Genomic DNA, 12,962 nt, shown 5'->3' with positions numbered 1-12,962 from the left:
AGAGAGAGAGAGAGAGAGAGAGAGAGAGAGAGAGAGAGAGAGAGAGAAAGAGAATCGTTTCAATTAGTTTGATAACGTTAAAATTTAATTAGTTTTGAATGGTTGTTCGATACCATACAGTTATCGTGGGCTCCATATTTCTGCTATGGGTTAAATAAATTATTGGTTTTTGGCATTTGTATGCTACATCTCCTGGTATCTGGCATTGCAAATTGAAAGCTTTAAACGAAACACTATATTTGTCTCGAAAATGAAAATGACTTATTTATCTGCTAAAATTAATCATAAATTCTATATAATTAAATATGAACAGAAAGAAATCAAAAGCAACAACATCTGCTTGAATTCACCGATGTCGAGTTGTGTCTACACCAATCGATATTTTCGATTCTATACTTTGATATCGTTCCAACGTTTGAAGAAGAGAGAAGAAAAAAAGAGCGCGCAGTTGCAATATACAATACATAAAACATTCGCAATGCGATGAATAGACAAACGATAACATTAAATGCACAGAAAACACCGAATAAATTACGTTTTAGAGAGGTGTTACATGACTTACATTCGGCTTTAGATCGTATCTATGGGAATGCTGTGAATGTGTCGAGAACACGAGAACGAGAGGTAGAGAAAAATAAAAAGAAAATAAACAGAACATCCAAACAAGCAATTTTCGGATGTGATATCACGAATTCGTGAACCAAATTTGAACATTGTAAATGAGCCCATTTTAATGCGAAATCATGCAATAGAAAACATGGAAAAATATACGGTGGTGTTATGTGCGCTCGCGCCCACACGATCGCAGTATTATTCGTTACAGCGGTCGGCATGTTAAATAACATTTTAACAGATAGGCAATTAACAGTTTATTCATAATTGAATTTTGAGGCATTTTATTGCCTGTTGTTAAACGAAATGATTATAGGCATTATTTCATTTCAATTTTTCAATTAATTTAAAATTCTCTTTCAAACGTTTTTAGTTTAAATTGGGCAATTAAAATGAACACTTGTACACACACCGCACACAGTTCAAATGATTTTTAACAATAAACAAAACAACACACAGAGGTGATAATAACAAATAACCAAATCGAAATGATTAATTAATATAAATTTATGTTTTTTTTACAATTAAAGCAAACACATTGAATATTACTAGTTAAACATAAATTTTAATAGATTGTTATTAACCGTCCGCCACCGACCCATCCAAACACACACACACATACACAAACAAAATCCTCCACGTGTTGATTGAATACCTAATCAAAACCATTTAAAAATACATTTTTACTATCTGCTTCAATACGTGCGCCAATATAACAAATTCATAATCACTTTCACATTCAATTTTTTTTCATTTGTCATTTTCATCATATCCGTTTTTACATTGTTGGATTTAACGGGATGTGCCATTTATTTATTTTTTGCTATTTCCTTTGGCTGCTCATTCTTTTCATTTCAACACTGTTAAATGTTAATCAAAACGGATATAAATATTTGGCACTAATTGAATGGATGTTTTTTTCGGGCTCGAACAATGCGTGATAATTTGCGTTTGCCTCGTCTCATTTCACACACACATACTCATTCTCATTTATTAACAATGACATTTAGCCAATGTACATTTGATAGATATAGTATGACTGTGTTTATTTGCAAATGAATCAGTTAGTTTTTGTTGTTGGTGCGATGTGGTATTTTGGACAATTTTTCTGCATCGTCATGTTCACATACACAATCAATGTTGGGTTTCCGTGTCAAATTAATTAACCTGCAACATAAATTGGAATTCTCTTTTTTCATTGATTTTGTCTCGTTTTTTTTATCTATTCCGTAATTATCCCACTTTATCAGAATGTTGTTATGCTGTTAATTATGAAATATCGGTTGAGATTTCGCTTTAATTTCTCTTTCTGAGGTGATAACGAATGGAAGCAAAAGGCGAAAAGAAAATTTGTAAACCGATCGTCTTTGTCAACGGGTCCATTATTATCGGGACGGTAGCATTTAATGAACAACTTTTTTTTTAATTTCGTATTATTATTTCTTACCTACTTCAGGGCCATTCACCAATTCTACTTAAGAAATTGAACTAATTGCTACGCAGCTATCTCAAACGTTGTTCCTTGCACCAATCATCGAATGATTTGTATTTTGGTCGTTTTGCTTTTGCGGTTTTTCTTTGTCTATAACTAAATTAGCTCCGGATATAATCAACTAATTTCCAAATGAATATGGTGTTCGAAAGAAAGAGCAGCACTCTGGTCGCGATGAATCTCTTCATAATCAAAAGCTTTTATACACGCTCTCTAACATATATACAACAAGTGCGTGTGCTATCATCATTGAAATCGAAACTCGATGGATAGAAGAACAGAATTTGTGTCCTTTTGGTCTAAAGCGATGATTAAATTTGGAGTATTGTGTGTGTGGGTGTGTGTGCGGTTCAAGATTTTCCTCAAATCGAAATGCATGTTTTTTTCTCTTATTCATCAAACGATACTACCCGATAATGAATGAATTGAAAACGAAACTCACCCCGGAGACGCACTGCTCATGTTTGCATAGTATTTACCGGTGGTGATGAGTCGAATACAATACATCTCGTACAGTGTGCCGCTTTCTTAGTCACAGTCTTTTGTGTCTGTTTTTTGATAATCGTTTGCACGTTTTTCCATAGAACAAACACTTCATTTAGATGAAGATATCGCTCGTCTTATCCATCATTCAACCCAAAAAAAAAATCTTGCTACACAACACGTTTTTTTTCTACATTTTTTTCTTTCTTCGTTCTTATGATTTATTTCGCTTGATTTATATACATTTATTTATTGGTCGGTCGTGCATTCAATATCACCACCAAAAACATGTTAGCACATTGAATGATATTTTATTTACGTAGAATGTAAAAAGGTATTTAAGCTTATGAATAATTGAGTATAAATGTTGCTGTTTAAGCCGGAGTTGAGCTCGCAAAAAATGGTGAAAATGTTTGTTTTTTTTTAGTTACGTTATCATGCCAAGCAAAACGGCAATGAAGGTAATATCCAGTAGAAAGTGAATGGGAGGCATATTACCCAAATCTCTTTTTCCCTTTAACTGTTTTGGTTTTGTTTCATTCGAAACAAGTGTATGTATTACAAGACTACGAACATATATCGTATCGATGTACCCAACACGAGCATGGTAGTAAAAACGGAGGAAAATGAAACCAACAGCATGGGATGTGAAGAAAACTGCGAGCGTGCAAGACAGTTCCTTAAATGAAATAACAATCGGGCTAATGAACACTTTATGTATATGATTACAATTTGATTGATGTTCATCACTGTATATTTCCATTCATTTCATTTAATAATAATAACTTTTCGTGTTGTTCTTTTTTCTTTCGTCACTTCATTCGACATTCATTTTCTTCAAATATTTAAAGCACACCCGTCGAGCATATGCAACCATTTAACATCATCATCCGTAACAAAAAAAAATGTTTCCATTTTTCCGGTCGTTTTCTCTTTTTTTTTCAAATTCTCTTATCGTCATTCTCTCGGTTCCAGTGATTTGTTTATTCAGCCATGGCATTTACTCCCACATTTTTCAATCATACTGTAAAAATAGTAGAACTTTCACACGTTTATTTCCATTCATCTTTTTTTTTGGGGGAGAGGCCATTCAATTGGCTTCATGGTATTAAATTAAGGAAAACTAATTACGCAACTCGACGTTTTTTTCTTTCACCCATTATTGTTGTTGTGGCCTCTAAAAATAGTTCAATATTATGTTTATAAAATTGAGCAATCCATTTTGTAAGCAAAAAAAAGCGCATGAATGATGATTTTTATTTTTATGTAATTAGTTATTTTTTGGTGTTGATTTGGTTTTGAGCCAAATTTGAACGGAGTTCGGTGAGGGATTTTTTGCACAAAAGAACCGCATGAGTTTTTCGAAACAAAGTTTGTGATTCAAGCAGAGCTTTTCCAATTTTCGAGTTGGAAAAGCACAAACATTCCTGGCATATTCACATTTCGACATTTATGTGTGTGTGAGTATGGTACAAATGGTTTGTGTTAATTTTTGTATTTGGCATCTTTTATGTGTAATGAGGCTTGAGCACATATCTATATCGTTGGCATACATATAATTACATTTGTAGTATTCCGAGGATGTCCCTTTACATATGCTCTCGAGGAGCAGAGTTGAGGATTGTTTGAAAAAATAACATAGTCATAAATACCACGCACGTATAATCAAGAGAAACAAAAATACACCATCGTTTGTCTTATCTAATAGAATGTAAAAGATATCTGTGTCGTATGCGCTTACCTCTAACCTCTCATTGAATGTATAATACCTGTTTGTGCACCGAAATCCCAAAACCAAAAAAAAAATTACCTCACACTCTACTTCACTCACTATCTGTCACTCAATCACTTTTCTACCTCTCTATCAGTCTCTGTTTTTTTTTCCTTATTTTTTTAGTTTTTATATCATTCTGTCTATCATCCCATTGCGCTTTTCGAATGTTTTTTTTTACTACCCCACAGATAAGTTCAAATCACCCGATATTTTCGAGTGGAACTATCTATGTGTATTTCATCCCATTCACAGTCTTTAACTTTTAACCAGATCATTTTTGACACATGCTACCAACAGGTTGCGGTTGCAAAACTGCTGCAGAGAATTCACATTTCCTGTATCACTCAAATATTTTTCATTCTCAAATTTCCCACCCATCCCCATTGAGATTTGTTTTTCATCTTGGATTGCGTTTGATTGTACTATTTTAGTTAATATTTTTAGTTTTTTTTCTTTATTTTTCTGTTGGCCATACTCTCTATTCTTTCTTTTCTCAGGTTCAGTGCTAATCAGAATGATGGTGGCGACGGAAATGTAGACGGTCCGCGGTGAGTGATGACATGAACCCCCCCAAAAAAAAAAAACAAAAAAACACCCAAACTGCCAAACAAAAACACAAACTTTTGTTTTACAAAAATTGGATAAATACACTCATTGAGATATACACACACATATATATATTCTTTACATTACAACATTATCCTTAAGAAACATTTTTAAGGGACACACTTACACAGAAACAAATAATCAATAGGCATGTTAGAATTCACAAACTGAAAATGTTAGATGAAAAACCAAAAAAAAAAAAACAACAACACAATTAGGCAGAAGGAAACAAATCTTCATTCAAAAAATACTCATTTAAATGAGCAAAATGCGATGTATATTTTCTTCACATTTCGTTGTACGAGACGGGGGCGATATCTTGATCAAACAGAGAAATTCAGGCTGTATATATATAGAAATAGGCTGTGTGGTTTATTATTTTGATTTCGTTTGCTTGAAAAAAACAAAAACAAAAACAAATCAGCTAAACACTTTGTTTTTCTCTTGCTTTCTTTTTCACTTTTTCACTCCCTCTTTCTCTGTCCCAGGGAGCGACAAATTTCAAAATTGTGCTGTCTCTGTATTTCGAAAGATAATCGGACGTACAATGAAATTCAATTTGAGAACATACATATTCACATACAAAACACATTTACACACAAAAAACACTTAGAATATCAAATCAATTCTCGACGGAGACATAGAGTGAATGTCTCATTTTCACTCAGGCTTTTTTTCTTTTCTGCCATCAAGCTTACACCATACGATATTTATAAACAATTTTCAGCATTCATTGAATCACTTGGATTACGGAAATTGTATTATAAAATTCGATGCTGTAGCGCTATTCAAAAGAGAGAAAAAAGCAACAGAGATAAAGCTTATCTCTTTATATAGATATATTTTGTTTTCTACTCGAAATTCAAACAAACAAACAATTTCTATTTTAAAAATTTCGAATGAAGCATTCATTCGTTTAGAGACATTTTAATTATCGATAAATATTGACAATTGAATTCTTGTTTTTTTTTCTTGCCTTTTCCCCATTTTTATCTTATCTAGATTAACTCATCCGAATATAGTTCAATTACTGGAGACCTATGAAGATAAAAACAAGGTCTACTTAGTTATGGAATTGTAAGTATAACAAACATAATTGATAAAATAAACTCTTCAATCGTTATTGTTCTTTTATACATGATGCGTGTGTGTGTGTGTTTATTTTTTTCATTTGTTAGAGTTACCGGCGGCGAACTGTTCGATCGTATCGTTGAAAAGGGCTCGTACACGGAAAAGGATGCATCCGGTTTGATTCGGCAAGTTCTTGAGGCTGTGGATTACATGCATGAACAAGGCGTTGTGCATCGAGACTTAAAGGTAAACAAAACACGAAACGAATAAATGAATTGACGTTCAATCACAGAAATACTATCGTTTGATTTTTATACAGCCAATATTAATTTCCGGTGTTTGTGTGTTTTTCTATTTTATTTTTTGTCGGTGCTCGGTTATCACGGGGGTACCATTTAGCCGGAAAATTTGCTGTACTACAGTGCGGATGAGGACAGTAAGATAATGATAAGTGATTTTGGTTTATCAAAAATGGAAGATTCTGGCATAATGGCCACGGCCTGTGGTACACCCGGTTATGTTGCGCCCGAAGTATTGGCACAAAAACCGTACGGTAAAGCGGTCGATGTCTGGAGCATAGGTGTTATATCGTACATTTTACTGTGTGGTTATCCGCCATTCTATGATGAAAATGATGCAAATTTATTTGCACAAATTTTGAAAGGTGAATTTGAATTCGATTCACCGTACTGGGATGAAATCAGCGATTCGGCCAAGGATTTTATTCAAAATTTAATGTGTGTTAATGTAGATAAACGTTATACATGTAAACAAGCTTTAGCTCATCCATGGTAAGTGTGTTCATTTGTGTACTTGTCACCTTCAACATTTTATATCGTACTGCAATTTAATATAAATACGAGAAGAAAAAAAAACACACACACAATTTGTGTAATACATTTTATTCATGTGTTTTGTATATTGTGGTGTATAGGATATCAGGCAATGAAGCCAGTGACAAGAACATTCATGGTACCGTTTCTGAACAGCTTAAGAAAACTTTTGCAAAGTCACGATGGAAGGTAAGCTCTATTGACATTGTTGCAACATTGTTTATATACATAAATTTTAAAGTGAATGCTTAGCCCCAAAGTGGCAACCCCATTAAATTGCATGAGAATGATAAACATTGTGTAAAACAGAAGAAAACACAGATTTTGTGACATTCCCTCTGTGTATGTGTGCATGAGTGCGTGTGAAAGAAAAAATATAGAAACGTTAGCTAATCCGTTCGGTGTGATGATGTGGTTTTTGTGTTATTTCAGCAAGCATATCACGCCGCAACGGTTATACGTCAAATGCAACGAATGGCTTTAAATAGCAGCAGCAACAACAGCGGAGGTGGTGGTGGTGCCGGTGGTGCTGGTACCTCTGCATCAGCAGCTCGTGATCCAGCTCTTAGTCAATCACAATTATCAACCACACAAATGACAACATCGTCGTCATCGTTACAATGTTCCAGTGACAGCAGCACTTCGGGATCGAATCTTCCGCCATCGAATTCTGCGTCGAAAAAATGAAAACTCGATTACTTATATTAATACAATAATTAACTATATGGTTGCTAAAAAAAAAACGTTTGCACTATACATTTCTCTCTCTATCTATGGCATATTTAAAGCATCCATCATTAATCGATAAACTAATTCGTTCGAACAAAACACATTTAAATACACCGGCACACACATCTATACAAAAAAAAAAAACAATTGAATAATAATAATCCATCTTTACTATAAAGTGGCCAATTTTTACTTAATTCTTACTCTCAATTCTTTAAAAACAACACCAGCTAACGTGTCAACATCAATGAAATCAACAAAACACACATATTATTCTTTTCTAGCTCAATTTTTGTGAAATTGTTGCTATTCTCTCTTTTCACATATAATCGCATGTTATGAAGAAAAAAAAATTTACACAAAAAAAAAATAATAAAAAAAACAATAAAGTATATATATATATCTATAAAAAAGTGTCGTGTACTGCAAGCAACTTAATGAAGAAAAATAACAACAACCATATTATTTATGCAATGGAAATAGAGGGTGAAATGTCCAACACTAAATTATCGTGAATAGTAACAAATAATAATCATTAAAAAAAAGAATAGAGTATAATCGAGCAACAAAAAAAAAATGTAACAAATAAAAACCTCTTGCCACCTCCGATAATCACAATAGCGAATTAAAATTAACAAACAAAAAAATGGCCATAGTTAAAAATAGCATCGTTGGGTTTCACAACGGCTGAACGTTGAACTTAATATTTACCAGCTATCATAATTAGGGAATGAACAAGAAATTTTTAATTAATAATTAACGTATACACACCCCAATACACCTACATTTCACATATTAGAGAACATAATATAAAAAGCAACAAATACAGTGTGATTAGATGAAAATGCCACTTTTTTCCTTCGATCTACCTCCTCCTTTCTACTAATACAATAATAACAAATGAAAGAATTCGCATTTCCTATGTCAAATTAAAAAAAAAATTGCGACACACATAATTATAATATTGTTTGCGTCGCTTGTGCTCACATTTTCAACCACCGTTTTTTCTTACTTCCAAACGAACGAACGGCTTTACAGAATTTCGTAGGAGAGACAGGGCATTTGTGAAATTATTGCACGAACATGCTTTGCGTGTCCGGTTTTTTTTTTCTTCTGCTGACATGTTTTTCTATTCCATATTCTCTCCTGTTTTTTTGTTTTGTGATCAGATTAAGTTGTGTTTCTCGACGGGAGAACGGGAAGCATGCTCACTAAAAATTCAGCTAACATGCAATGCATTCATTTACAAAAATTCGATTCGCGACCAATAACGATAGTGCTCAAGCACTGGTCAAATGAAATATAAAATAAACGAAGTCGTCGACGAACATTTTTTGCCAATATATTTGCTCTAATACATCATACATTTCTTAATCACATCAATCTATAATTTTATTTCCCGTGATTTTGAATGTTCTGTATGTGCGTTAATTTGCTCGCTATATATTTTTTGTTACTTTTTTTTTTGTTTTTCACGCCACGTGTACTTCTCAAATTACACATAAATTCATTTAACTTCCGTTTTTTATTATGTTCATTTTTCCATCTGCAAAAATACTAATCAAACAAAATGTCAACCTTACAGCAGACACGAAAAAAAAAAAATGAGAACGCAAAGAACATTTGCAACATAAACACCAGAAGCGGAAGCATAACGAATATATGGAACGGTATTGTGTTTCAGGCAAAATTCATGAATATCGCACAGTCAACGAACAAATCTAATGAGCGTTAGTCTTACACCGATATTCATATCTTTATTAACTCTGTATCCTTACACACACACAAAAACTAAAACTCCAAGGAGAAAAGAAAATTACATTTTATTGTTGCATATTTTAGCACAAAGCAAATCCTCGTCTTATTTTGGATCTATCACCTTGATTACCTGTCGTTATGTCAAAAAAGCCCAACAGACAGTCGAGTTGAAGGGTTGAAAATTCAACTTTGAGGAAAAATGAAATGCATGAATTTACATGAAAATCGCTTTAAACATTTTATTTTTCCATGAATTAAAACTTATTCAAATCTATGCTACCTCTTCGCTTTTCTACACTTTTTTCAAAAACTATTCAAAATGTTCGATAATGAAACATGACGATAGCATTTATTGCAAGAGACGACGAAAAAAATTTATATGAAATTGGTCAAGACAGCAATAAAATGATGATAAACATAAGTGTGTATATATAAACATAAAAAAAGTGAAAGTGTTCAACTTAATGTTTTGTTTTAATTTCTCCTTTTCTTGCATTCAGTGTTTGTTTCTACACAGCGTCTTAATAATTTCTTTTTTATGTACTCTAATAATAATAAATAACAAAAAAAATGAAATGCCATTGTTGATTAGTTGCAATCGAATAAAAGAACAGAAGACCTAACCATAACAGATTTTGACGGCATGATTGAAATTGATGTAATTTTTCTTTGATCAGCTCTTAAAAAAAAAATATTTTCATCATCCAACCGCTATTCAGTTTCACAATTGAAAAAAAACATTTTTCTACATCTTCAAAATGAATCGTAAGAATTCAAAGCCATTGTGTGGTATTAATTTACATTAATCCATCTTTTCCTTCAAGGTAAATCATTTTCTATTCGCTTTTTATCGTTCTTATATAACAACAGTTCGAAACGGTGGAAGGGGGGGCACAACGAAAAATGTCTCATAAAGAGTTTTCGCCTAAAAGAAGTACAATATGGCTCTTTTTATGTGCATGGTTAGTTTTTTTTTTTCTCTTTCGTTCGTTTCTTACTTCATAGGACACGCGGTCCCGGCACGCAATACTTGCTGTGCTTGACGAAAATACCTCATTTGTGCAATATAAATCCGACACGATACTTAGCTTTGAGAAAAGAACGAAAAACGGTGATACCGTGGTTCATAATGCATATTGCTTATTCGAATACACACTTACATTCAGAATAATAAAATGGAAAATACACAAAAGAACACAAAATTCTTCATACGGATATGTTCGAACAAAATGCGTGCCGATTAATAAATTAGCTCTTTTGCTCTTTACACTTTTTTGTGAACCATTATTTGCTGGTTTTGGATATTTTTGTTGTTGTTGTTTTGGAGAATCGGTTCCGGCTATATTAATATGCTATTTAATAAGAAAAATCTATTCTAAAACTGAAACTTATTATAAAAGATATTTCATTTTTATTTTATTTTCTCTCAACTAAAATGGCAATAGACAAATCACACATCCAGTTAAATTATTAGAGTTAATGAAGAATGATATTACAAAAAAAATGTTGCTAAATGTGCTCAGTACAAAGCATAGTGGACATTTTTTTTTTAAATTCTATTGCATTCAGAATGTAGACGGAATAAACTGCTGACTTTTAACATAAAATACACAAAATAAATATGCATAATTTCCATTCTATTCAAAATTGAACTATGAGAGACAAATTGTGAAACGTTAGAAGCATATATGTATAAAATAAAAGAACATTTAGATAAATTATATTACAAAAACTAAATTGAGAATATGAAAAGATTTAATTTAAGAGGGAACTATAAAAATAATCATAGCTTTTATTTTTTTAGGGAAAAAAGAACAACAACGGATGCATTTTTAACATAGCAAACGCATTTCATTGAATTTGTGTTGTTTCCACGAGGCAGTGGTTTTCTTTTTGTTGATAAATATGTAAACTATTTGTTTCACACGGTGAAAATGAAATGCAAAAACCAAAAATCCGAGTCACATTTTATGTTACATCAAAGAAAAAATAACATGCTCTCTATTAGTCTTCATTGTTTTTGTACGATTTCATTATTTGAGTGTATGTGAATTTTGGGTGGAGATTATTTAAGCTTATGGCAAGAGATTTTAAAAGAATAGAAGATTGTGTAAATGTACGGTTCATCATTTTAAATGAATTAAATGAACCGAAGAAATGTAAACAAATATTAATTAGAAAAAAAATCACATTTTAAAAACAAGGATTAAAAAAAAACATCACGATAAACGTGTACTTATGTTATTTACTTAAACACATTGTCACGACTTTTCATTTCTTTCTCCGTTTTTTGTTTCCTTTCAATTTCAATAACAATGTACAATACGATTTACTCCCCTTTATTATTCATATTTCTCCGAAAATACATAAAATACATTCTGTATTAACTATGTATTCGGCACTCGTTTAAAGCCAATACGACTTTTACTAGAAGAATTCACGCTTCGTGTACACTCGGCACATCTTCGCTGCTTCGGCGAATATCAGCAGTAGAATTCACTGCGATATGGTCAAAAAACATCAAGCAGCCATATGTAAATGTGTCATTCTCTTTTGCGCGAACTTTCTTTGACTGTGAGCAAACACATGCATTAGAGCATTAGATGCACGACAGTGAACTCAACGGCTGATATTCCGTAAATCATTACTGAATACGTTCTGATACGCGTTACTGAATTCGTATTGTCTTTAAACGAGAAATGGAATAATATTCCTATTTACATATGGTATCAAACAATTTTCTTCTTAATTCAAAAAAACTCTGCAAAACAAATAATGTCGAGAAACAAAATGCCATTTCAACCAAAATGAAACCCATATTGTTTGATAGAAAATGGATTAAGGTTACCAAAACAACAAAGAAAATGAATTAAATAGAGATATTTACATTGCCAAATGGTTTTGCGTATTGTTATTTAAAATGCGCGAAAAAGTTTAAATAAAATGGAAATGATTATATCTATAAATATATATTGAGATAGGTGAGAAGATAAATAAAAGAATAAATTCAACGATTATGTCGGCCATATTTAAAACAAAAAAAAATAAAATAAAATAAATAAATGAATAATAACTGATAAGTGAAGCAAGTAAATTTAACAGAGAAACAAAGATATTAATTTAAAAAAAATATTATGTCTATCCAAAATTTATCCCAGTGTTATCAAAAAGAAGATTTTTTTAAATAAAAACAAATGTATCTTATTCACGCTTGTTTGCAATTCAAAGTTCCAATTATTAGCTCAGTGAACGAGGGGTAGTGTTTTTCAGCTAAACGATTTTTGATTTTATTTTGTATGAATCATCTTAATTTATCAATTTTCTGTGTATACGATTAGGTTGAATAGATGAAATCTTTAAGCTTATTTACGACAAGGATTATTTAATTTTCAAGCGGAAAAAACATTAATTAAAATATATACTTTTCAAGTACTAGATGTGTTTTTATGTGATATTCATGCTTCGTTTGAATGTATTGATCATGTATCAGTGCGAACTATTGATAATTTAATGGTAAAAACCAGTGACTTTATGTCCGATGCGTCGACAGTCTACCAAATTAGTTCTCTTGTAAACCTTTTAATTTCAATAAAATCAGTTGCAC

The 12,962-nt window shown here is 32.0% G+C and overlaps 1 protein-coding gene across 3 annotated transcripts in view; it reads left to right on the top strand.

Annotated features, from left to right (window-relative positions):
- The window catches only part of LOC116341810 (calcium/calmodulin-dependent protein kinase type 1), a 25,744-nt gene extending 13,182 nt beyond the window's left edge, over positions 1 to 12,562 (top strand). For 2 of the 3 annotated variants that reach the window (XM_031769109.1, XM_031769115.1), the window contains exons 4-9: positions 4,859 to 4,909; positions 5,970 to 6,044; positions 6,146 to 6,284; positions 6,438 to 6,829; positions 6,973 to 7,060; positions 7,304 to 12,562. In XM_031769109.1, the coding sequence (XP_031624969.1) occupies positions 4,859 to 4,909; positions 5,970 to 6,044; positions 6,146 to 6,284; positions 6,438 to 6,829; positions 6,973 to 7,060; positions 7,304 to 7,558 (1,000 nt within the window). In that variant the 3' untranslated portion in view covers positions 7,559 to 12,562. The remainder of the gene's footprint in view (positions 1 to 4,858; positions 4,910 to 5,969; positions 6,045 to 6,145; positions 6,285 to 6,437; positions 6,830 to 6,972; positions 7,061 to 7,303) is intronic. The other variant, XM_031769123.1, reaches the window with a different exon arrangement.
- Positions 12,563 to 12,962: the final 400 nt, after the last annotated feature.

The sequence above is a fragment of the Contarinia nasturtii genome, unplaced genomic scaffold (assembly GCF_009176525.2).
Source record: "Contarinia nasturtii isolate CC-2019 unplaced genomic scaffold, AAFC_CNas_1.1 Cnas_scaffold_129, whole genome shotgun sequence".
Classification (NCBI taxonomy): Eukaryota; Metazoa; Arthropoda; class Insecta; order Diptera; family Cecidomyiidae; genus Contarinia; species Contarinia nasturtii.
The sequence above is the reverse complement of the archived record's forward strand: the minus strand, read 5'-3'. Positions and strand labels throughout refer to the sequence as shown.